The following is a 23,265-nucleotide window of genomic DNA, read 5'->3' as shown; positions in this document are numbered from 1 at the left end:
ATAACTGATTTACATGTAGCGTGAACAATTCTGCCACCCGGTAGCCTAGTATGATAATTCACTACCAACTAAGTTAAATACAAAGTAAACAATAATTAAAAAAATCAATCTTAAGTATTGTCCATGATATATAACTTAAATGTTGCAATGTTTTGACACCCCCTCCCCACACACACATGACCTGGGTTGTTAAATTTGGACTTGTCAAATAGTGTGATAGTTTTTATAGTGGATACTATTAACTGAGTTTTTTTACAAAGTTAGGTAGACAGGAGAACAGATGAACGTTTTTCAGGAGTATAGTTAATGTTTATATTATATATATATATATATATATATATATATATATATATATATATATATATATATATATATATATATATATATATATATGTATGTATGTATGTATGTATGTATGTATGTATGTATGTATGTATGTATGTATACAATGTATATATATATATATATATATATATATATATATATATATATATATATATAATATATGTATGTATATATTAATGTGAGACCAACTTCTCTCCTCACAACTGACAAATAATTCACTATATGCTATGTGGTTGTCAACAACGATTTGATGATATGGTCTGATATTATGATACCCTATTTACGCTGTTCACTACCATGCTTACACGGCGGCTGTAGTAAAAGGGAAACATGTTTCGAGCACTTCATATTGATAGCTAATAACAATGCAAAGTAAAGTGTCAACCGTTGAAATAGTGATAATTTTTGAGTGATCACTAAGTGTGCACCTATAGATCTTATATGTTGCAGCTGTAACATATGGCAAGGAAATTTATTAGTACACCATGGCAAATAAAACGTGTGTGTGTGTGTGTGTGTGTGTGTACGTGTGTATGTGTATGTATATGTATGTATGTAGGTAGGTAGGTAGGTAGGTAGGTAGGTAGGTATGTATGTATGTATGTATGTATATATGTATGTATGTATGTATGTATGTATGTATGTATGAGTGTATGAGTGTATGTATGTATGTATGTATGTATGTATGTATGTATGTATGTATGTATGTATGTATGTATGTATGAGTGTGTGTATGTATATAGTGTATGTATGTATGTATGTATGTATGTATGTATGTATGTATGTATGTATGTATGTATGTATGTATGCGTGCGTGCGTGGTAACTAATTAGATATAGTTATGTAATAGTACACATTATTCAATAATCAATCTCAAAGTTTATCAAGAAAGCGACTATCTTTTACATCCAAGGTCAAAAATGAGTCAAAAATCGAAGAACACTCAACTAATATTTCGTTAGTTTGTTTCTTAGTAGTCAATGAACCATGAGTAAAACATGATAACTACTCGCGTACGTACGTGTGGTAGTTGGAGGATCATCAGAGTAAAAGCGCAGGTTACCTTTTTTAAGGCGTTCTATACTCTACGATATCAGAGAGGGGACTAACACGGTCCTCATACATTGCCTGAATCTTAACATTGTAAATAGTATCTGCAGCCAAATCATCGACGGTGGCTGTCAGGCTGTTACCATTGTGCGGCAGGATTACCCAATCACATGTACAGTCCATTGGGTCAGTTGCATAGTAAATGAGATATCCTATGGAAGAAAATATTAAATAGCATGACAAGAAAGAAACATTCGAATGAATTAAGCCGATAGTAACATTTGTTTTGACAAGAGCAAATTGGCATAACTTTGGAATTTCTTGTTTTCGACGTTCTCAATATTCTAGCTTTTATGTATAAAAATCTACACCGTCACACACCTTGAGCCAGTCACGCACACACACACACGCACACACACTGTTACACACATCCTATTGCAATTTCTGTATTATCTGTTTCAAATAACCAGCAATATGCATACGCATTGCCTTCCGTAGAGAAAGGTGATATTATAGCTGTCTGTCTATCTATCTATCTATCTATCTATCTATCTATCTATCTATCTATCTATCTATCTATCTATCTATCTATCTATCTATCTATCTATCTATCTATCTATCTATCTATCTATCTATCTATCTATCTATCGGTCTGTCTGTCTGTCTGTCTGTCTGTCTAGATCTAGGACCACTGCTAAATAACTACTGCATACATCAGTTATGAAACTCATTCATTTTATGAGAATAGCAAAGACATGTTAGGGTTTGGTAAACATCTAATTAACATTAATTACATTTGCATAATTAATTATTTTCGGTAATTGTGAAATATCGTACCAATGCAAGCGTCATATTTCACATCATTTGGGAAAAGCTTCAATAATAAGAGCATGCAAATGAAAATCACTTATGTTCGATATAGCTTGCAATTTTAGGGAGTCTTCAGTAATTACAAGTGGGGGGGGGTCAAATCAGGTCTGTTTTGTAAAGTGTGACCCCAAAGGACTAGATACCATTGCTATAATATCAATTTGATGATATTAAAGGCAATGTTTTTTCCACCACCACCACCACCACCACCACCACCACCACCACCACCACTGCCATCACAGTTAATTTGCTGGAAGCCATTGCATTGATTAATACCACAGGGATCAGGACCATTAAATAATGCTGCTCTCGCGCTTTTCCCTGATATCTAATGTTATTATTTCGTATTTTCTTAAGCTTTTATTGTCAAATAAAGTTTGAAATATTGTCATCATGATTATCATTTCCTCTGACTGTTTTTTTCCTATTTCCTATCGTTATCACTGTCTTTATCGATGTTTACCAACTTTGCAATTAGTGCATTGCTAGAACAAATTCATGGGCTATTTGCCCAATTAACACATAACGCAGTAAGTGTTAACATCTCTTGGAGTCCAGAACTCGACGTGACGAGCAGACTACCAACATTGATGGGATCACATGAACCCAACATATACATTCAAACTGCAGCACATTATTCACTATATATCTTGCCACACTATCTCCTACAAGACCCCCTCCTTTCTCACACTACCATCAACGACTGAATCACCGCATGGTTGTCAGAAGATGTTTGACTGATAGTTAAGTTCTGATATTACAGGACAATGGTAGCAGTGGTTGGGTATTTTCTTGTTCATTCGTTCTTATTAATATAATTAATAAACAAAATCATATTCTACTTAGTAATTTGTGTACGTTTTTCAAACACTACATAGGTATTAGTACTTGTAACATTAAGGAGAAAGCCTGTTACCTATTAATCTGCCATTTGTAGGACGAGGAGACTGCCAATTCAAATCGATAGCTGAAGGATTCCCCTCTACTGGTACAACCATTAATGTCCTCGGTGGTGATTCTTGAAGAAAATAGAATGTAAAATTCGTTCCAGACATGCTAATGAACTAATTGAACTTTTGTATTAGTTTATCAAATCTGCACACGTTCATAAAACTTTTCAAGCAAAAGCGAATGTTACAACCTTCTGAAGAAGCGCCATTTTCACTCGGAACAATTGTCACGAAATCAACTTACTTGTTTCCGCAAACTCAAACAGTGACGCTCACTAAGTTTTGTAAACTTAATAGAACGATGAACACGGTTTTAACTGAAAGCGCGACTTCCAGCTAGTCATTTTAAATTTGTGGAATCAAAGTTGAACAAATGATGTGACAGTGGGTTTTCGTTCACAACTTAAAGAATTAAACTTTGTAATTTGAATCATACATCGGTGCAGGCTAGAATTGTATTTTCTATTACTTGAGGTGATCGACTGACAGCCTCAGCGTTTACTCAGACAAGTTATTACATGGTCAAGTCGCTTATTTTAGGATTGCAGTGCAAAGGGGACGGGGTATAGTGACACAAAATACGCCTGACTGTTTACTCAAGTCATTGCTGCCCCGACTCGAAAGATAAGCATTGTCTTACCTTCCGATGCAGGTGGTGTTCGAAACGTTAATATATCGGACAAAGGACTAACACCTTCAGCGTTCCTTGCTTGTATTTTGAAATAGTACGTGGTATCTACAGTCAAATGCTCAATGACAGCTGTCTGGCTACTACCTATGTACGCGTTTATTACCCAATTATGATCTTGTTGCGTATTGTCAGTTGTGAAATAAATGAGATATCCTGTAATATAAAACATAACCTGGTATGACAAGATGGAAACATTTTGAATTGTACTTCATACGACAAAGGAATATATCTCTAGCAAGCGACAACACAAATATATACACATTCAACCATCCACCCGCACAAACAAACAAACAAACAAACAAACAAACAAACAAACAAACACTCACAACACACATTCACACACATACATACATACATACATACATACATACATACATACATACATACATACAAACATACACACATATATACATACATACATACATACATACATATATACATACACACCTACAGACAGACAGACAAACAGACATACAGACAGACATTAATTAGTTAATTACTTAATTAATTCCAGTAATGAGCGACGATGACGGAGTCATAAATGTCACTTTCACTTTTTTTTCCAATGTCATTAGTCCTTCGCATTTCAATATTCTTGTATACAGTACATGCATACACTAGTAATAGGTAGATAACATATAGGGAAATCACCTTTACCTATTATTATGCCATTTGGATACGATGGTGGCATCCAATATAGAGAGACAGATGAAGGGTTGTTTTCTAATGGGGAAATTGCCAACAGACTTGGCGGTGATCCAGGAGCTAAAAAAATAGCACACAAGTCATCAACGACTGTATATTCTGATAAATCGACGACGTCTTTGTATTGTTTGCTATCATCCTATCCTACAATGCGACTTTCAGCTCCAAGCCAACCAACTATAGATATATGGTGACAAAGAGACAGGGACAACCAAATTCAAAATCGTGTACCTATGCCCAGATCGGCCATTCTTGATGCCGTTTAAAACGCGAAATATCACTTCTGATATCGATCAACATGATGATATACACGTCGTTCAAAATCATCAGAAAACGCTTTGCTGTTTGGACACGATATGGTAATTCCGAACATAAACAAAGAATGGTGGCCGATCTTCACAAAATTGAGAGATTTTTGTCAAAACGGGAAAATTTGGACAAAAATATCCATATGATTTACTATCGTACATTAAATTACAAATTACAGTATATGTGCATAGTACATTTACGTTTATTTTGATGCAACTGTCTTTCATCAGACGCAATCGATATCGCCTCCCACTATGTGAACGCTACAACCTATAGGGAATCTATACTACTGTCAAATTAATAAGTATGAAAATCTACTCCGGAATCTAATGAAAGTTGAAAGATCATTTAAAAGATTTCATTGAAGCAGGTTGACACGATTTGAAGACTATATGCACATGAATATCACCTGACAACTTGAATGTCGGGGCATGCACGAAGCGCATAACGGGTTCTACTCTATTTATTTTCCGTGTATTCTCTTTGCATTCCCGTGCATTGGCATATGATAAATCGGTCATTACCCGATATCACCTCTTCATTTGTTGTGCCGTTACATACGCATCACCGTTTGTTCCGTATCAGCAACGTAACGAGAGAGAGAGAGAGAGAGAGAGAGAGAGAGAGAGAGAGAGAGAGAGAGAGAGAGAGAGAGAGAGAGAGAGAGAGAGAGAGAGAGAGAGAGAGAGAGGGGGGTGCAGGCAGACAGGCAGGCAGGCAGGCAGACAGACAGACAGACAGACAGACATTCGCTTTTAGATTCATCGCCCATGATGACTACTTATTAATCAATGAAATTAACTGAAACAATAGCTTTCTTACTTTAGCGAGGACAGTAAACATTCCCTAAAGATATGTAGTTAAATTGAGAAGAACTTACGGGCCTCAAAAGTTTTGATAAAGACAGACAATGACCAAGCACTGGTTTGTTCCCCTATAGACACCCTGACTGCAAACCGATATAGTGTGCCTGGCGCCAGTCCCCGAATAATTAACTCCAAGTCTGCGGTTTCCACATATATTAACCTAGTACACAAGGAAGAATTATATTAATTCAGCAAATGGCATTGTAGGCAGCGTCCTTTCTGAATAGGGCATACGTGGGTATTCAATATAAATATGACAAAGGCAGCGACAAAACGTGTGATGTATAAGTGTATATTATATGCAAACATTTTGGCACTGAGTTTGGGGAAATGACAATGGTATGATGGTCATTGTAGATGTTATGTTTTTAGACACTTCAAGCATCCACTATACCAATGTGTAATACGTTACATTCACATTATATTAGTGTGACTAATAAGGAAATTCCAAATGCAGCTATACCAGTATAACACATTTACACTTGCACCACAAACACTAAACATTGGTAGAGATTATTGAAGGATATACTCTTCGTACTAAAAACATTGGGTGGTTATTGAATTGCTAGTCAACCACCACGTATTGGGTTGTAGAACTACCAATCGAGCTCTTTGGTAAACTACCAAACAACACAAGGTATCATTACATCCCAGGTGGTGAAGGCATTGTAGACAGCGTCCTTTCTGAATAGCACGCGTAGTGCTTAAATAAATATAACCGAAGCCCAAGTTAAAGAACACAGTCATAAAATCGTTGGTACAAATTTGTGTAATTTCATTTCCCTCGTTTTGTATGCTTTTAGTAACTGTGTAACGTTTAATTTTACTGTTAATCAACAACTAGGTGACTATGGAACGCAAGAATATATAAACTAGATGGTTGTAGAACCACATAATTATCTATGTTATGAGAGTAATTGCATCACATGGTTGCTTCTAGCATCCTGCCCACTTGACTGCATGCAACATTACATCAGCAAATAAATAGCACGACGGTTAGTTACTTTCCAACTCCCACTACTTAAACAGTTACTTGTAAGGTAATAACCAATGACAAAATGAAGTTTGCTGTTTCGCCTTTGACAGGATTTCTAAAGACCTTTAGAGAATGTTTACTTACTCTGCGTACGGATATCTCGCTTCATACTGGATAGTATACAGCCTGACGGAAGTGATACCTTGTTCTTGATTAAGAAAAGTGTCGTTCCATTCTAGGTGGATTGCGCTCTGAGATAAAACTATTGATCTGATTACCACGGGTGGAGAAATCAGATTGGAATGTTCTGAGGCTGGTTGGGATACAGATAAAGAAGTTATGGAACCTGTGAAAGTAAACCTGTATTTTTCTCTGAATTGATATATACTATTTGTGAAGGATTAACTCTGCGGAGAAGGCACAGTTCTCCCCCCCCCTCTCCCAAAACACTTTACTTCTCTGTGACCGAATTATCACTGAAGTAATAAATACTAATCATAACTACAAAGTGCGTATGATTTGTAACGTTTTTCAGTTATGAAGTGACATATTTTTTCCAAAAAATACAGTCACCATTCGGTTAAAAGTTACGAAGGCACACGAAGCCCGAACATTTGAATGTACTCATTCATATTCTGAATTTAGCAACGTATACATTGTATGGCCGTCATTCATTCATTAATGAAAAATCATGAAACGAAGTAATCTACATAATTGAACTGAAGTGATATGCTAGGTTTGTTTCAACCTCATCTATGTATGTCACACTCACAGATTGAAAACATCGAGATCGAGGTCAAAGTTCAAGGTCTCAGTATAAAATTCATCATGCATACAGCGGGAGTGGATGCTCAGTTGAGGTATTACATATTTATAGACGGATGCACGGACAGACGGACGAACAGGTTCATGCACGCTCGCAAGGACGGGCGGACGGACTGATGGACAGACGTACAGGGTCAATTGTTCAAAATATATTTGAAAATACACATTCAATTTCACAAGTAACTTTCAGAAAATTACAATGGCATCTGCGATTACAGTAATTACAACCAGATAATTTTCTTCTATTGGATGGAGGACTTATGCTGATACGGACAAAGTATGTAGACATCCATCTGTGTTACTTATATCATAAATCATCATGTACGCTGGGATCATGTTGAATACAATATTTGTAGTCAATTTGCTTACAACTTTATTTCAGTCTGCATTTTGTCTTGTTTTAATGGTGAAGATTGTAATCAGAAACATACACCTCTAGAAAGACACCTTCCACGGGAAACAAACCAGTGGATTAATTCTGTCACTATATCACATACGTCTGCATAAGAGTTTTAATTGCACGATTATTACCAACTACATCTTTCAAAGTTCGACCTTCCATCCAATCTGTAAATGGTCCAGTTCCACTCAACGTCATAGCAGCCATTCTTAGTTTATATGCTGTGTCCTGCTCAAGATCTATATATGAGAGAAAACCAACACGAGGAATGCATATTGGATAGTATAAGTGTGAGATGAAGACGATTAAAGTTGCTACATTTTCATGTATTTGATATAATGATACAATTATAATGATAATTCTGACATTATTCCTACAAAATCCTTTAGTTACATATTATCTCATAACTAACATCAAAACAGACAGCTGTGTTACTACCCTGATAACGCGTGCGCTTTTAATAAATCTGGTAACGATTACATTGTATCAGGAAAGTGGTTGGATGCTGTGAAAAGTACCAATTTTATATCATTCGCTCCTCCAATCCCACTTTAACCCCCCTCCCTCCCCCCCCTCTCTCTCTCTCTCTCTCTCTCTCTCTCTCTCTCTCTCTCTCTCTCTCTCTCTCTCTCTCTCTCTCTCTCTCTCTCTCTCTCTCTCTCTCTCTCTCTCTCTCTCTCTCTCTCTCTCTCTCTCTCTCTCTCACCTTCAACTATAAAAGATCGAAGCCCTCCTTCAATGTTCACAGTATTACTTCGTCTTTCATGTAGCTCTTTCCATCGTAACTTGTAACCAGTAATTTCACCATTGCTAAGCTCTGACGCTGGTGGATCCCAGGTTATTTCAAGACTTGTTGGCGATAGTGGTACGATAATGACGTTTTCAGGAGGTTCTAGACGTTTTGTTTAGTTTAGAAAAACGGTAAATTTATTGGTCTACATAACATAATAAGTGCACTATAGTTTTAGATTTGCTAGATTTAATACATTTGATAAGTAATATCCATCCGATACATACATACATACATACATACATACATACATACATACGTACGTGCTTACGTACGTACATACATACATACATACATACATACATATATGCATGCATACGTACGTACGTACATACATTCATACATGCATACATACATACATACATACATACATATACATACATACATATACATACATATACATACATACATACATACATACATACATACATACATACATACATACAGACAGACAGACAGACAGACAGACAGACAGACAGACAGACAGACAGACAGACAGACATAAGTGAACGTCATCAGGTTGCACAGAACACACAATTATGTGGACGATTAAAAGTATGGGGCTTGTATAATTATGCATATGGGTTTAGCATTGCATTGATTAGAAAAACATCAACAATTTCCACACCTACCACTAAAAGAACCATGTCTTTTCAGACGGTCAAAGAACGGAGAACGTGCAATCTGTCTCACAGTAGTGAAAAGGTTGTCTTTAAATTTGTCATTACCATCCACATTTAGTTCAGCTTCATTCTTTATGATACTGTAGCGTTTCGTACTGGTAATTGCCAAGTCTCTGAGGTTGTGATACTTGCAATAAAACAAAGGCAGTTAATAGTTACAACATGTCATCCACCATATAAGTTGCCTGTTTGTGTGAGCATTTGTGTCAGGATTACCAATCATACCGTGTGTTTCTTTTTCCAGCTATATATTGTTTACGTATCAATATAATTAACAGTTTAAACCTTTATGTTCTTTATTCAAGAAATCTCTCACCCATTGCCTAAAAGAAAAAAATATTAATAATTAAAAAATGAAAAGAAATAGAGATCGAAATTTTATCAAAATTAAGTCATTTGAGAATACAATATGATTGCCCAATAAAGTTGTAATGTTTTATTAGGAATATAAAAGATAGTCGGTTTGGTTGAAAAAATAGACAAAATTCTTTTATTATTTCAAAAGAAGCAAACTTTCGCAGTGGCTCAATGACCAGTACGCATGCGTGTTCTATATAATATCATAACTAGGCTAAGCCCCTAATTAGCTCGTGCAGGGCAGATTCCGGCTGACTCACTGTGATATTGTAGATAGCGCACTCCGCGTGGAGATTGCGCATTGTATATAGAACGCGTATGCGTGCCAGTGTACCGCAATGCATCCTTGGGGGAAAAAAACAAAAAAACATCGCATAGTATATAGGACGCTCATGCGTACTATTCATTGAGCCTCTCCGTGGCCGCTTTGCGGCCACTGCGCGAGCTATTAAGCAAAGGCTTTGGGGTGGATTTACTCAAGTGCAATGCAGTGACTAGGCATGCGATTTCCGTATACTATGAGTATTCTTCACGGGGGGAGGGTACGTGCTATCTACAAAATCATCGCGAGGCAGCTGGTCGCAGTCACAAATGAATATACTCTGCTCGAGCTTTTGGGCTTTGCCTAGTTATGATATTACATTTCATTATTATACTACTTAAAACGAAAACAATTATAAAGCTGCACAACCATCTTGTACGTAGAGGAGATAGATACCGAGTTAACAGTAGAAAAATGTCCACCATGTGTCATTTGTATACACATCACTAAATTCAGATGGGTCCCATCATCTATGCTTGTCAAAATGCCAGATTGGGGTACTCCAATATTAGGAGGTGAGTGGGGTTGTACCGCTAAAATCGATCGCCCTTTCGGTAACAAATCCATACTAGATAGGGTACATCGTTTTGAACTTGGGCGGTACACCCCGTCTCGAATTTATGCCATTATTAACGAATTGCAACCAAACCCAATCCCAGATTATACGACCTACTTGATAGATGTGATGGCAAAGCTGAAATTGTGTCAGAAAAAGGGATATATTATTAGCAATTCTGATACTCTACAACGAAAGACAAGTTTGAACGACACAAACTAAAGAGACGCACTGCTTAATTATGACTTTACCTCTGCGCCTTTGCTGTTGGGTTCATCCACTGTGTATACATCGTTCACATCTTCGGCTGTATATACTTCGAACAGAGAACACCACAGGGTGATAGTGAGGAGTAATCGAAACATCTCAACGTGTTAGACTGACGATTGCCTGTTGTATGTTAGATGTAATTGAGTGTGGAACAAATACGTCAATTAATCATGCTGATAAATATTCGAGAAAAACCAATTAATGTGAATACAACGAGGGTATTTTTATTTCTAATTTCCAGTAGTTTTAATCGCCCTCTCATTATCACAATCTTGTTCCTAGATTGTCAAAGTAATTAGTACACCCATATTCAAATTAATTTCCTATTTCCATGATATAGGGTTGTTGGCATTACCCTGAGCAAATAAAGACAACTTAATTATCGTGAAATTGTTAATTTTCGTAAATTTTCCAGGTTGTTCACATGATGGTGACACTTTAAATTTCCCTAATGCCAATTTTAATACCTCTTTTGTCATGATGATTAACAATATTCCAATGAAAAATTGCTCGACAATTTTCCAAATTTCCGTTTAAAGGATGACAATTTCCGGAATAATCCGCTTATTGTCTCATGTGTATATCTGTAGGTGTAGACGATAAACATTCTCAAATCATTACATGAACTGTTAAAACTGTGACCTGTACCAACACTGAATTCCTTTGTAATTTTATACCTTTAAAGCATACTCCGATCGTATACAATGAGTAAACTTACAACTACATTGAGTAGTGTTTTTTTTTCTATCTCAAAAATTATGAATTCTTTAGAAATGTGTTAAGAAAATATATTTTCCACAGAGGCTATATATGACCCGCATTTAAACGACGTGTCGGTTATCCAGGGACGCCACTAGGGGCGCTGTCCTGCATGTAATCCCTCCACTTCAGTGAGTTTGGGGAACTAAGGCAAGCATATATATTATTTAAATATAATCAGGGGGAATACATAAACCTATTAAAACATTTTAATTTAACAAATAAAGAATTGATTAGTATATACTTCTATCTGTAGATGTAGTCGATCATCGCCTTCACCCCACAGAATGAACGACACAGCTGGCATAAGCCGTTTTAGGGATACCAGGAGCCGCCACCAGTAGCCAATCATCATACTGCCACCTAGAGGTCAGCTGTACCCAGGGAGTTTGTAATGTTATAAGTATCCAGGTAACATGATTACCAGCCCAATCATGCCAATGTATCTGCAGTAAGTTTATTTATCGATTTCTCTTTCATTTATTTTGCGCTATGACGTACTTATATACAAGTATAAGTGAAGTGCATGTACCAATACGGCTGCTATGCCCGACTGTCACATTAAAGCACGATATCCCATTGTAATGTCAATGTATGTCGTTTGTCACAATAGAGAATACATACATACATACATACATACATACATACATACATACATACATACATACATACATGCATGCATGCATGCATGCATGCATGCATACATACATACATACATACATACATACATACATACATACATACATACATACACACATACATACATACATACATGCATACATGCATACATACATACATATATACATTACATACATACATACATACATACATACATACATGCATGCATGCATGCATGCATGCATGCATGCATACATACATACATACATACATACATACATACATACATACATACATACATTACATACATACATACATACATACATACATACATACATGTATACATGCATACATGCATACATACATACATACATACATGCATACATGCATACATACATGCATACATACATTACATACATACATACATACATACATACATACATACATACACACACACACACACACACACACATACATACATACATACATACATACATACATACATACATACATACATACATACATACATACATACAAATAAAATATACATACAAATAAAATCAGGCCAGAGTGTACATTTTTTTATTTTGATTAGGAAAGCTTGACGTCAAAACTGTTGGCACTTGTTTTGCAACCATTGACCCCCAAACTGTTAAATTATTAATAGTAGTACTGTTAAATCGATTAAAGCTTTGAATCTCTTTTTTCAAATGTCAATAAGAACTATCGATAACTTTTAGTAGGGAATTATACTTAGCAAGAGGTACACATGGAATCACTGTACAGGGACACAACAGAATATAACTTGAAGATGATTTATTTCGTAGTATAACGTCTGGCCCACCAGTCAAGAGGAGAGAGAAGATGACCAGAAACATGGACCGTCCAACTGGATCGATCAGATAGATCATCCAGCCGAGATAATCCAGCTCTAGATCATTCTCCCCAGATCGAATAGATCGTCCTATCCTTCCTCCTTCTTTTAAAACACTCCAAGTTACAACAGATATAGCCCAGAAAAAAGAGGCGTTTCTCAATATGTAAAGCATATTAAAATCGTACTACAATTCTTATTCAAATGTCAAGTTTCACGTCACTAGTCATTTGAGACAGTTGATTGGGTTGAAGTTCTTAATATTTGCATATAATGACGTCATATTCAGATTATTATCTTCGCGAACCAACGTTTATTACTATTAATGCTATTCTTAAGAAATGTATCTAAAATACTTTACTATGAAAATATTCTTATGACAGGTGGTGCCGACTAGCAATGTATACAATTTCTATTCCTTTGAATTTGTAATAAGTTTGTATGACGTCATCCCGACATTTGACGTCAGCCGCCAATTCGTCTGCAATTTCGATATAGCATATAATAGTTTCTTTTGTCTTATGTTTCACATCGTCAACTTGACTTACAGCTAACAAAGGCTATACAAATACAACCAGAGATCAATTTCACACTCTCATTGTTATTGCTAAAAATACTTTTCTCCATTGTTTCATCCAGTTGTTTTCTTTTGTTATTCATGTGTCATTGTATATAATTGGAATGTTTTGCTTTGTGTTCAAACTTGTATATTGGTTTTGTTAAAGTGCTCGGTTTAAGACAATAGGAACCATTAAATCGATACCATATTGGGTTTCCTTTAGCAGTTGATGCTTTCTAGGTACAAAATATCTCAAGTTCATTTCTACGTTTGGAATGTATGTGACAGTACTGATTCTGATTAGAATAATAGGGTGTTAGAGTTCTTCTTTGATTAGCTGCAAAAAAAAGTTATCGCTCGCTATGTTTAGTCATTTTTAAAAAGCTAAAATTTGTAGGAAATTTGAAGGTTACGAACAAATGAAATAATAAGATAAAAAATACATCTCCCATTCTTGAATATAATAGGATTCATAAACAACATTAATACATGTTTGATAAACCACGTGCACATACATGAAAATATTTTTCAAACATCTGTTATAAACAAAGATATGTGTACTTGATGTCTATATGTGTTAGAATTTAGTTGGCATTTCTCCACTGATATTGTAATATAAACATGTATATAAATTGTATTCAGACAGAGAATTTGACCCAAGCGTAGGGATTTTTCGTATAAAAAAAACCCCATACATACACCTTCCATTGTTACAAAATATAGTATTCTTCTTGTACCCCCCCCCCCCCCTCACTGAGAAAACTTTACTCGGCGACAGAACCTCTATTGATCAAGATCATAACAATGCCGCCAAAAAAAGCCATTGGAATCGCCAACCACAGGAGGATGATAGAAAATCCAAAGTTAACGTCGTCATAATCACTCTTCGCTTCTCCCACATACCACATGCTTCCGATGAAATTTAGGAATCCTATCAAAAATACAATATCATTGTCAAAATTAATTTATATGAACAGTATAGTATACCAACGAAATATAAGTAAGTATTTACGATTGAGTGTTTGTACAGTTTGCTACCACGTTAGGATTAAACGAAAAAAATCACACGTTCGTGCACGCACATACATATACACACATGTATACACACATACGCGCGCGCACAGACACACATGCACACACACAAATAAATAATTAAATACATACATACATACATACATACATACATACATACGTATGTACACACACGTACATAGTACATACACGTGTGTGCGCGCGCATGCTTGCGTGCGTGAGTATCTGCTTCAGTACGTAGGTACATACATACATACATACATACATACATACATACATACATACATACAGATCTGTCAACTCACCAGTTCCTATGATAGTACCAGCAGCAACATACATCATCAATTTCTTGTCTACTATCTTCAAGTACACCAAGATAGCGATGATTAGGGCTGGCACCGTCAGGAGAATAGATACGATGGTAGTAAAGCGATTGAAAATTAAATACGCTAGATAAATAAAGAAATAAAAAGCAATAAATCATACACCATGGTCAGGGAATGGTATCGTTGTAAAAACGTCAGGCCTCTTTACGGCAGCGATAGGACACCCGTTAGTACCAGCACCAGCAGGAGAATGAAAGGTTAGTCCGGGTCGAAATAATAAGGTGATCTCAAACACTGTACGCCAAGTGAGGCAGATACACCACAAGAAAAGAAATAACATGATTTCAATTATGCATTCACAGCCTGTAATACCACGGTTTTTGTTAGTTACTTTCATCAATTTTAATTTATGTAGAAATAGATTGAATCGCATCTAGCAACTTGTACTGCAGTCGTCGGATATTCAAAAGTGATATGAAAATTTAAAAAAAACTAGATATTTCTTTGGGACTAACATTTCGAAAAAAAAAACCCACAGTACAGTTACTACTCACTGTGCTTACTACGAAAATGTCTACCGTGTGTTGCGTTGACAAGTATATTTGCTTTTAAGGGTAGAATACACTTAAAAAGAACCGTGTTTTGATAAACCCGATAAATTAGACCTCACCATGCGCATCTACTATCTAATAAGAATAGAGAAATAGGCGTTGATAGCAGGTTCGGTTGGCTTCTTTCTACTGACGTAAAGATATATCATGTCGCCTGCCCTCAATAGTCTTTCCGCAACACGGCTTACCTAATTATTACTGCCGGACCAATCTTTACATTGACCCTCGGAAAATATCTCTACCTGCATAACTTTTATAGACACGACCCTTGTCTAATTTCTATTTCTTTGTTAAGCAGTTCAGAATCTAAAATATTTTTTTTGGCAAATTATATAATAATATTGCATATGAGGTATTTATTTCATTGGTAAAATATATAATTATTTTGATTATGTATAATGTTCAGTACTAGTTTTATGGCAATAATCGACCTCTCAGTATAATTTTGTTTAGTTTGCTCAAAAGTAAACGTTGGGGTACCAAAGTACATAAATTTAATTGTCGTTTCTTAGTAATCCATCATAGCATTCATTGACGTCAACTTCACTCATTACATCCGCACAACCGAGGTATTGTGCAAACATTTTTGACAACGTATTATGATTTACTACATAAAGTTGGCACAAGGTGAGATGAAATGCATGTAATAAGCCCCACCACGGAGCTGTAACCAAGCTGTTGCTAACCACCTGAGTAGATTAATACACCTACTTTAAATAACACTGACTCATGGTAGACAGTTTTGAGGAAGTTGGAAAAATATTTGGGGAAAAAAGTGGTATAAGGTCATTGGAAATTAAAAAAAAAAATAGCGTGTTTCTTTAAACTAACTGAATGTAGACAAGGGTGTCATTCCACTGTTTACATACTGGAATTGCTGTCATTCGTTTTCCGTCATTCGGGTAGTCATTCGTTTTAGGGTCACCCCACGATGGGTTCTAGTACTAGTAGTACCGACTAGCCTCGGCTGGAGTGAAAACAAGTGAGCTGTCCTGTCTGTCATAAAAAATTAAGCAAGTGTAAGAGCTTACACTGGCCGATCCCGACTTACCATTAATCTAAATAAAAATTTGTCTGGAATCCTGTCCTAGAGTATCAGTCATCAATCCGCGAGGGAAAACCTCAAACCCGAAAATCTACTGACGTAACTTCCAGTAATATAAATACATTGTAAATATCAACCTGCCGCCATGTCACTCCACCGAGCTCAAGTCACAGCTTGAATCTCTTTTTTCAAATGTCAATAAGAACTATCGATAACTTTTAGTAGGGAATTATACTTAGCAAGAGGTACACATGGAATCACTGTACAGGGACACAACAGAATATAACTTGAAGATGATTTATTTCGTAGTATAACGTCTGGCCCACCAGTCAAGAGGAGAGAGAAGATGACCAGAAACATGGACCGTCCAACTGGATCGATCAGATAGATCATCCAGCCGAGATAATCCAGCTCTAGATCATTCTCCCCAGATCGAATAGATCGTCCTATCATTCCTCCTTCTTTTAAAACACTCCAAGTTACAACAGATATAGCCCAGAAAAAAGAGGCGTTTCTCAATATGTAAAGCATATTAAAATCGTACTACAATTCTTATTCAAATGTCAAGTTTCACGTCACTAGTCATTTGAGACAGTTGATTGGGTTGAAGTTCTTAATATTTGCATATAATGACGTCATATTCAGATTATTATCTTCGCGAACCAACGTTTATTACTATTAATGCTATTCTTAAGAAATGTATCTAAAATACTTTACTATGAAAATATTCTTATGACAGGTGGTGCCGACTAGCAATGTATACAATTTCTATTCCTTTGAATTTGTAATAAGTTTGTATGACGTCATCCCGACATTTGACGTCAGCCGTCAATTCGTCTGCAATTTCGATATAGCATATAATAGTTTCTTTTGTCTTATGTTTCACATCGTCAACTTGACTTTACAGCTAACAAAGGCTATACAAATACAACCAGAGATCAATTTCACACTCTCATTGTTATTGCTAAAAATACTTTTCTCCATTGTTTCATCCAGTTGTTTTCTTTTGTTATTCATGTGTCATTGTATATAATTGGAATGTTTTGCTTTGTGTTCAAACTTGTATATTGGTTTTGTTAAAGTGTTTGGTTTAAGACAATAGGAACCATTAAATCGATACCATATTGGGTTTCCTTTAGCAGTTGATGCTTGCTAGGTACAAAATATCTCAAGTTCATTTCTACGTTTGGAATGTATGTGACAGTACTGATTCTGATTAAAATAATAGGGTGTTAGAGTTCTTCTTTGATTAGCTGCAAAAAAAAGTTATCGCTCGCTATGTTTAGTCAGTTTTAAAAAGCTAACATTTTGAGGAAATTTGAAGGTTACGAACAAATGAAATAATAAGATAAAAAATACATCTCCCATTCTTGAATATAATAGGATTCATAAACAACATTAATACATGTTTGATAAACCACGTGCACATGCATGACAATATTTTTCAAACATCTGTTATAAACAAAGATATGTGTACTTGATGTCTCTATGTGTTAGAATTTAGTTGGCATTTCTCCACTGATATTGTAATATAAACATGTATATAAATTGTATTCAGACCCAAGCGTAGGGATTTTTGTATTTGACCCAAGCGTAGGGATTTTTCGTATAAAAAACCCCCATTCATACACCTTCCAATGTTACAAAATATAGTATTCTTCTTGTAACCCCCCCCCCCCCCTCACTGAGAAAACTTTACTCGGCGACAGAACCACTAGTGATCAAGATCATAACAATGCCGCCAAAAAAAGCCATTGGAATCGCCAACCACAGGAGGATGATAGAAAATCCAAAGTTTACGTCGTCATAATCACTCTTCGCTTCTCCCACATACCACATGCTTCCGATGAAATTTAGGACTCCTATCAAAAATACAATATCATTGTCAAAATGAATGTATATATGAACAGTATGCCAACGAAATGTAAGTAAGTATTTACGATTGAGTGTGTGTACAGTTTGCTACTGCGTTAGGATTAAACAAAAACAAATCACACGTTCGTGCACGCACATGCATATACATATCTGATCCTGTTGGGAGCTCATTATCCACTTTAGTGAATGGACATACATGTCCAAATTGACTTTGACAGTGGGTTGCTTATACACACATGTATACACACATACGCGCGTACACACACAAATAAATAAATAAATACATACATACATACATACATACATACATACATACATACATACATACATACATACATGCATACATGCATGCATGCATGCATGCATGCATACATACATACATACATACATACATACATACATACATACATACAGATCTGTCAACTCACCATACATACATACAGATCTGTCAACTCACCAGCTCCTATGATAGTACCAGCAGCAACATACATCATCAATTTCATTTCTACTATCTTCAAGTACACCAAGATAGCGATGATTAGGGCTGGCACCGTCAGGAGAATAGATACGATGGTAGTAAAGCGATTGGCAATTACGTACGCTAGATAAATAAACAAATAAAAAGCAATAAATCATACACCATGGTCAGGGAATGGCATCGTCGTAAAAACGTCAGGCCTCTTTATGGCAGCGATATGACATCCCTTATTAATACCAACACCAGCAGGAGAATGAAAGGTTAGTCCGGGTCGAGATAATAAGGTGATCTCAAACACTGTACGCCAAGTGAGGCAGATACACCACAAGAAAAGAAATAACATGATTTCAATTATGCATTCACCGCCTGTAATACCACGGTACTTGTTAGTTACTTTCATCAATTTTAATTTGTGTAGATTATCCCACCTCTGAAATAGATTGAATCGCATCAAGCAACTTGTACTGCAGTCATCGGATATTCAAATGTAATATGAAATTTAAAAAAAAACCTCGATATTTCTTTTGGACTGACATTTCGAAAAAAAACCACAGTACAGATAATACTCACTGTGCTTACTACGAAAATGTCTACTGTGTGTTGCGTTGCTTTTAAGGGTAGAATACTCTTGAAAAGAACCGTGTTTTGATCAACCGATAAATTCGACCTCACCATGCGCATCTACTATCTAATAAGAATAGATAAATAGGCGTCGATATCAGGTTCGGTTGGCTTCTTTAAATTGACGTATTTAGATACATCATGTCGCCTGCCCTCAACGGTCTTTTCGCGACACGGCTTAACTAATTATTACTGTCGGACCAACCTTCACATTGACCCTCGGAAAATATCTCGACCTGCTATAGACACGACCCTTGACTAACTTTTTTTTCTTTGTTAAGCTGTTCAGAATCTATAATTATTTTGATTAGTTTTGTGGCAATATGTTTTTCTATCGATCTTCGACTACGCAGTGTAATGTTTAGTTTGCTCAAAGGTAAACATTGGGGTACCTAAATCCATACATTTAATTGTCGTTTCTTAGTTAATCCATCATAGCATTCATTGCCGTCAACTTCACTCATTACATCCACACAACCGAGGTATTGTGCAAACATTTTTTTTACAACGTAATATGATTTACTACAAAAGGTTGGCACAAGGTATAGTAGTGAGTAGACTGTCGACAGTCGCTCGCGCCTTCCCCCCCCCCCCCTACGTTTTATCTAAACTCCGGTCCGGCGCAACACTAGTATAATCGCAAACTGATTTCGAGGGTCGAATTGCGAAGGCCGGCCCTCGATATCAGTTTGCGATTAGACTAGTGTTGCGCCGGATCGGAGTTTAGATAAAACGTAGGGGGGGGGGGGGGGAAGGCGCGAGCGACTGTCGACAGTCTAAGTAGTGAGATGAAATGCATGTAATAAGCCCTACCACGGAGTTGTAACCAAGCTGTTACTAAACACCTGAGGAGATTAATGCACCTAACATGGTAGGACAGTTTTGAGAAAGTTGGGGGAAGAAATTGGGAAAAAAGTGGTATAAGGTCAATGGAAATTAAAAAGAAATAGCGTGTTTCTGATAATCCAATCGACCTTAGTTTAAGACACCAACCTTAAAACATTTTTTACATGCAGAAAAGGTCAAATTTACTTTTATTTTCCTGTAGGTTATTTTGCCAGAGAATCTTTGGCTATTTTTTTTTTATTTTAAATCACAAGACAGAGATAAGCGATGTCATTTCAAACTATAACAGCACTTTCTTGATATTGAATTTGTGTACTTCTGAATCACATAATTGTCTTCATTTACCACTTCTTTTACACCTCATCATTAAACAATTTTAAATCAAAATAACATCCCGACCTACCTACCCTATTTTACGAAGTCATATTATTGGAAACAATTATATATTTTATTTTATTTTGCCAAAGCTGCACTATGCTTTTTGCGGTTGATTTTTACTGCACATTGAAAGTTACCATGTTTACTATTCTACATTCTGAATCTTGTGGCGATCAGTGATTTTTGAAAATTATCGTTTACTTTAAATACGTAGTGAAATAGCAAATATTCTACTGTCCCGACTAGTCCCGACATATGCACTTTCAACCACGCGCGTTACGATCGAGTGACTGAGCGACTTCAAGGATCTGTGGGTCAAAGCCTGTATGCTCGATGAATGACCGGACTCTTGAATTAGCTTTGTCGACGGACGCCGCATTCTGTCAAAGTGCATTCCAGGTAGCCTATTTAATTTTGATTTACGTGAATGTGGTGAGCCTTTGTACCGGTACACGTAGTAAGCCTGCAGATACAGATTTGTTCCGCTTTCCTGGGCAGTGAGTGTACTGTGCTCAAAGGGAGTTCCCATTTTGAAATTCACCCGTTTTCGGAATATTTCTCACCGAGTGAATGACTTGGCTACATATGGTGTTCCGGGATCATGTACCTACACACACCCTTATCTTGCATAGCTTAACATCTCGGCTTTCAAGACTAGCAGGCGTCGAACCTAGTTGGTCGCATTATCACCCCTTAGATATTTGCCGCCGATGTTGGTATTGTTCACTTTTACGGCGGTGTTTATTGCGCTTAAACGTACTATATCCGAACATGATCTCCAGTGTAAACGGCATTCCAGGCTATCTACGGTCACCTCACTCATGAATGACTCAAGGCACTTCGCGTCGCTTTCGCCTCAATCGAACCGCATTTGTATGTAATACAGCGTAGATGCAGTTGAGTGCTGTAGCGGGCATGTTGACTAAATACTGCACATGGTCTATGTATTAGAACGACATCTTAAAACCGGCTGCCGGAGAAGGACTCCGATGTACTCGTTCGGAGTATTTATTACCGTGTTGAACAGAAAATGAACAGATTCGAGTACTTACATATATAGTGAATTTTGGTATTGAAGCCAGGGAATTGACTATTTTTATGAGAAAACCATGGAAATAATTGCCGACAGATTTTAGATGGCCTTGCTCAATAATAGATTTGTAGTTTTGTTTTTCGTCCAAATCCCGTAAGAAAATAAACAGTAACACGAATAATGTTGAGTCACCCAAAATAAAAAAATAAAAAAATAAAAAAGCATTGTGAATAAAAACAGTGCTACAATTATTGCAGCTAAGTTCAGCCCTGCTATATAGACTTACGTGAAACTCCAAAGCCATAAACCAATGAAGCTTATACAACTAATTATGCATTTATAGTGAATGATCTCCAATTTCTCAAATTGGCATTTTTTAGAAATATTTGCAGTATGGGTTACACAAAAAAAACCCCTCAAAGTACAATAGTGTCGTTTTATTTATCTCACACTCATCTCGTCCCAAAAATGATTATTTTGTATCCTACCGCCTAAGACATTAATATTATTGTACGGCTGTATTATATGTTCTGCTTACCTCCTTGTCCCTTCGTGCCAATATCGCCGCATATTTCAACCGAGACGCCATTGTTCTTCCCAACCAAACAGGCTCTCCATAACCCAGCATTGGCCTGGGTCGAGATACTGGGAAGGTCGTATGTTACCCAGGAGGTGGTCGATGTTGACACGATGTAAAAGAGGACCGCCAGTGCAGTAAGCCCGAAAGCTAACATCATCAGCCCTTTCCTAACTTCAAACATAACTGCTGTACGTTTCGTTAGATTGCTTACAACTGAATTCTGCTGAAGTCCAGTTTGAACTGAAGGACAGTCTTGTACACGCAGTCACACCTTTTTAAAAGTGATTTAACAAAGCGAAAGAACAGCGTAAATCGAGTAAGTATGATCACATGATTGGGACAGGTGTTTTTATTGGACAACGTTTAAAATGTCACGCGGCTGTGCGCCTGTTAACGGATTTCCTGGTAAACTACTTTTCATCCGGCCGCGTGCCCAGCATTTGATGAAATGATTTTTTGTTCAAATCGAAAGTCAATTTTATTACTGTTACATTGCCAGTATTCTTAAATCATGGTCCAGTAAAGATTCATGAAAGAAATCTGTACGGATGTGCACAGTAGTGAATATTAACTATGTTCATGAAATCGTTGAAAATTGTTGATTCACTAGTAGCACGTTCACTTCATTGAACAGAAAAATGAAAGGACAAACAATATACCAAGAA

The 23,265-nt window shown here is 36.5% G+C and overlaps 2 protein-coding genes across 2 annotated transcripts; both read right to left on the bottom strand.

The window, feature by feature from the left end:
- Positions 1-1,244: 1,244 nt before the first annotated feature.
- LOC144433059 (neogenin-like) lies at positions 1,245-11,060 on the bottom strand. Its single transcript, XM_078121371.1, has 10 exons — positions 10,947-11,060; positions 9,410-9,587; positions 8,694-8,879; positions 8,119-8,226; positions 6,907-7,075; positions 5,801-5,946; positions 4,564-4,671; positions 3,856-4,059; positions 3,182-3,283; positions 1,245-1,607 (listed from the first exon to the last, which is right to left on the bottom strand). The coding sequence occupies exons 1-10, from the start codon at positions 11,058-11,060 to the stop codon at positions 1,414-1,416; spliced, it is 1,509 nt and encodes a 502-aa protein (XP_077977497.1). The 3' UTR covers positions 1,245-1,413.
- Positions 11,061-17,081: 6,021 nt separating this feature from the next.
- Positions 17,082-22,870, bottom strand: LOC144432747 (uncharacterized). The gene is made up of 3 exons (XM_078121019.1): positions 22,559-22,870; positions 19,122-19,265; positions 17,082-18,651 (listed from the first exon to the last, which is right to left on the bottom strand). The coding sequence occupies exons 1-3, from the start codon at positions 22,779-22,781 to the stop codon at positions 18,485-18,487; spliced, it is 534 nt and encodes a 177-aa protein (XP_077977145.1). The 5' UTR covers positions 22,782-22,870; the 3' UTR covers positions 17,082-18,484.
- Between the last annotated feature and the right edge of the window lie 395 nt (positions 22,871-23,265).

The sequence above is a fragment of the Glandiceps talaboti genome, chromosome 3, assembly GCF_964340395.1.
Source record: "Glandiceps talaboti chromosome 3, keGlaTala1.1, whole genome shotgun sequence".
Taxonomy (NCBI): Eukaryota; Metazoa; Hemichordata; class Enteropneusta; family Spengelidae; genus Glandiceps; species Glandiceps talaboti.
Note: the sequence above shows the minus strand (reverse complement) of the source record. Positions and strands in the feature narration are given on the sequence as shown.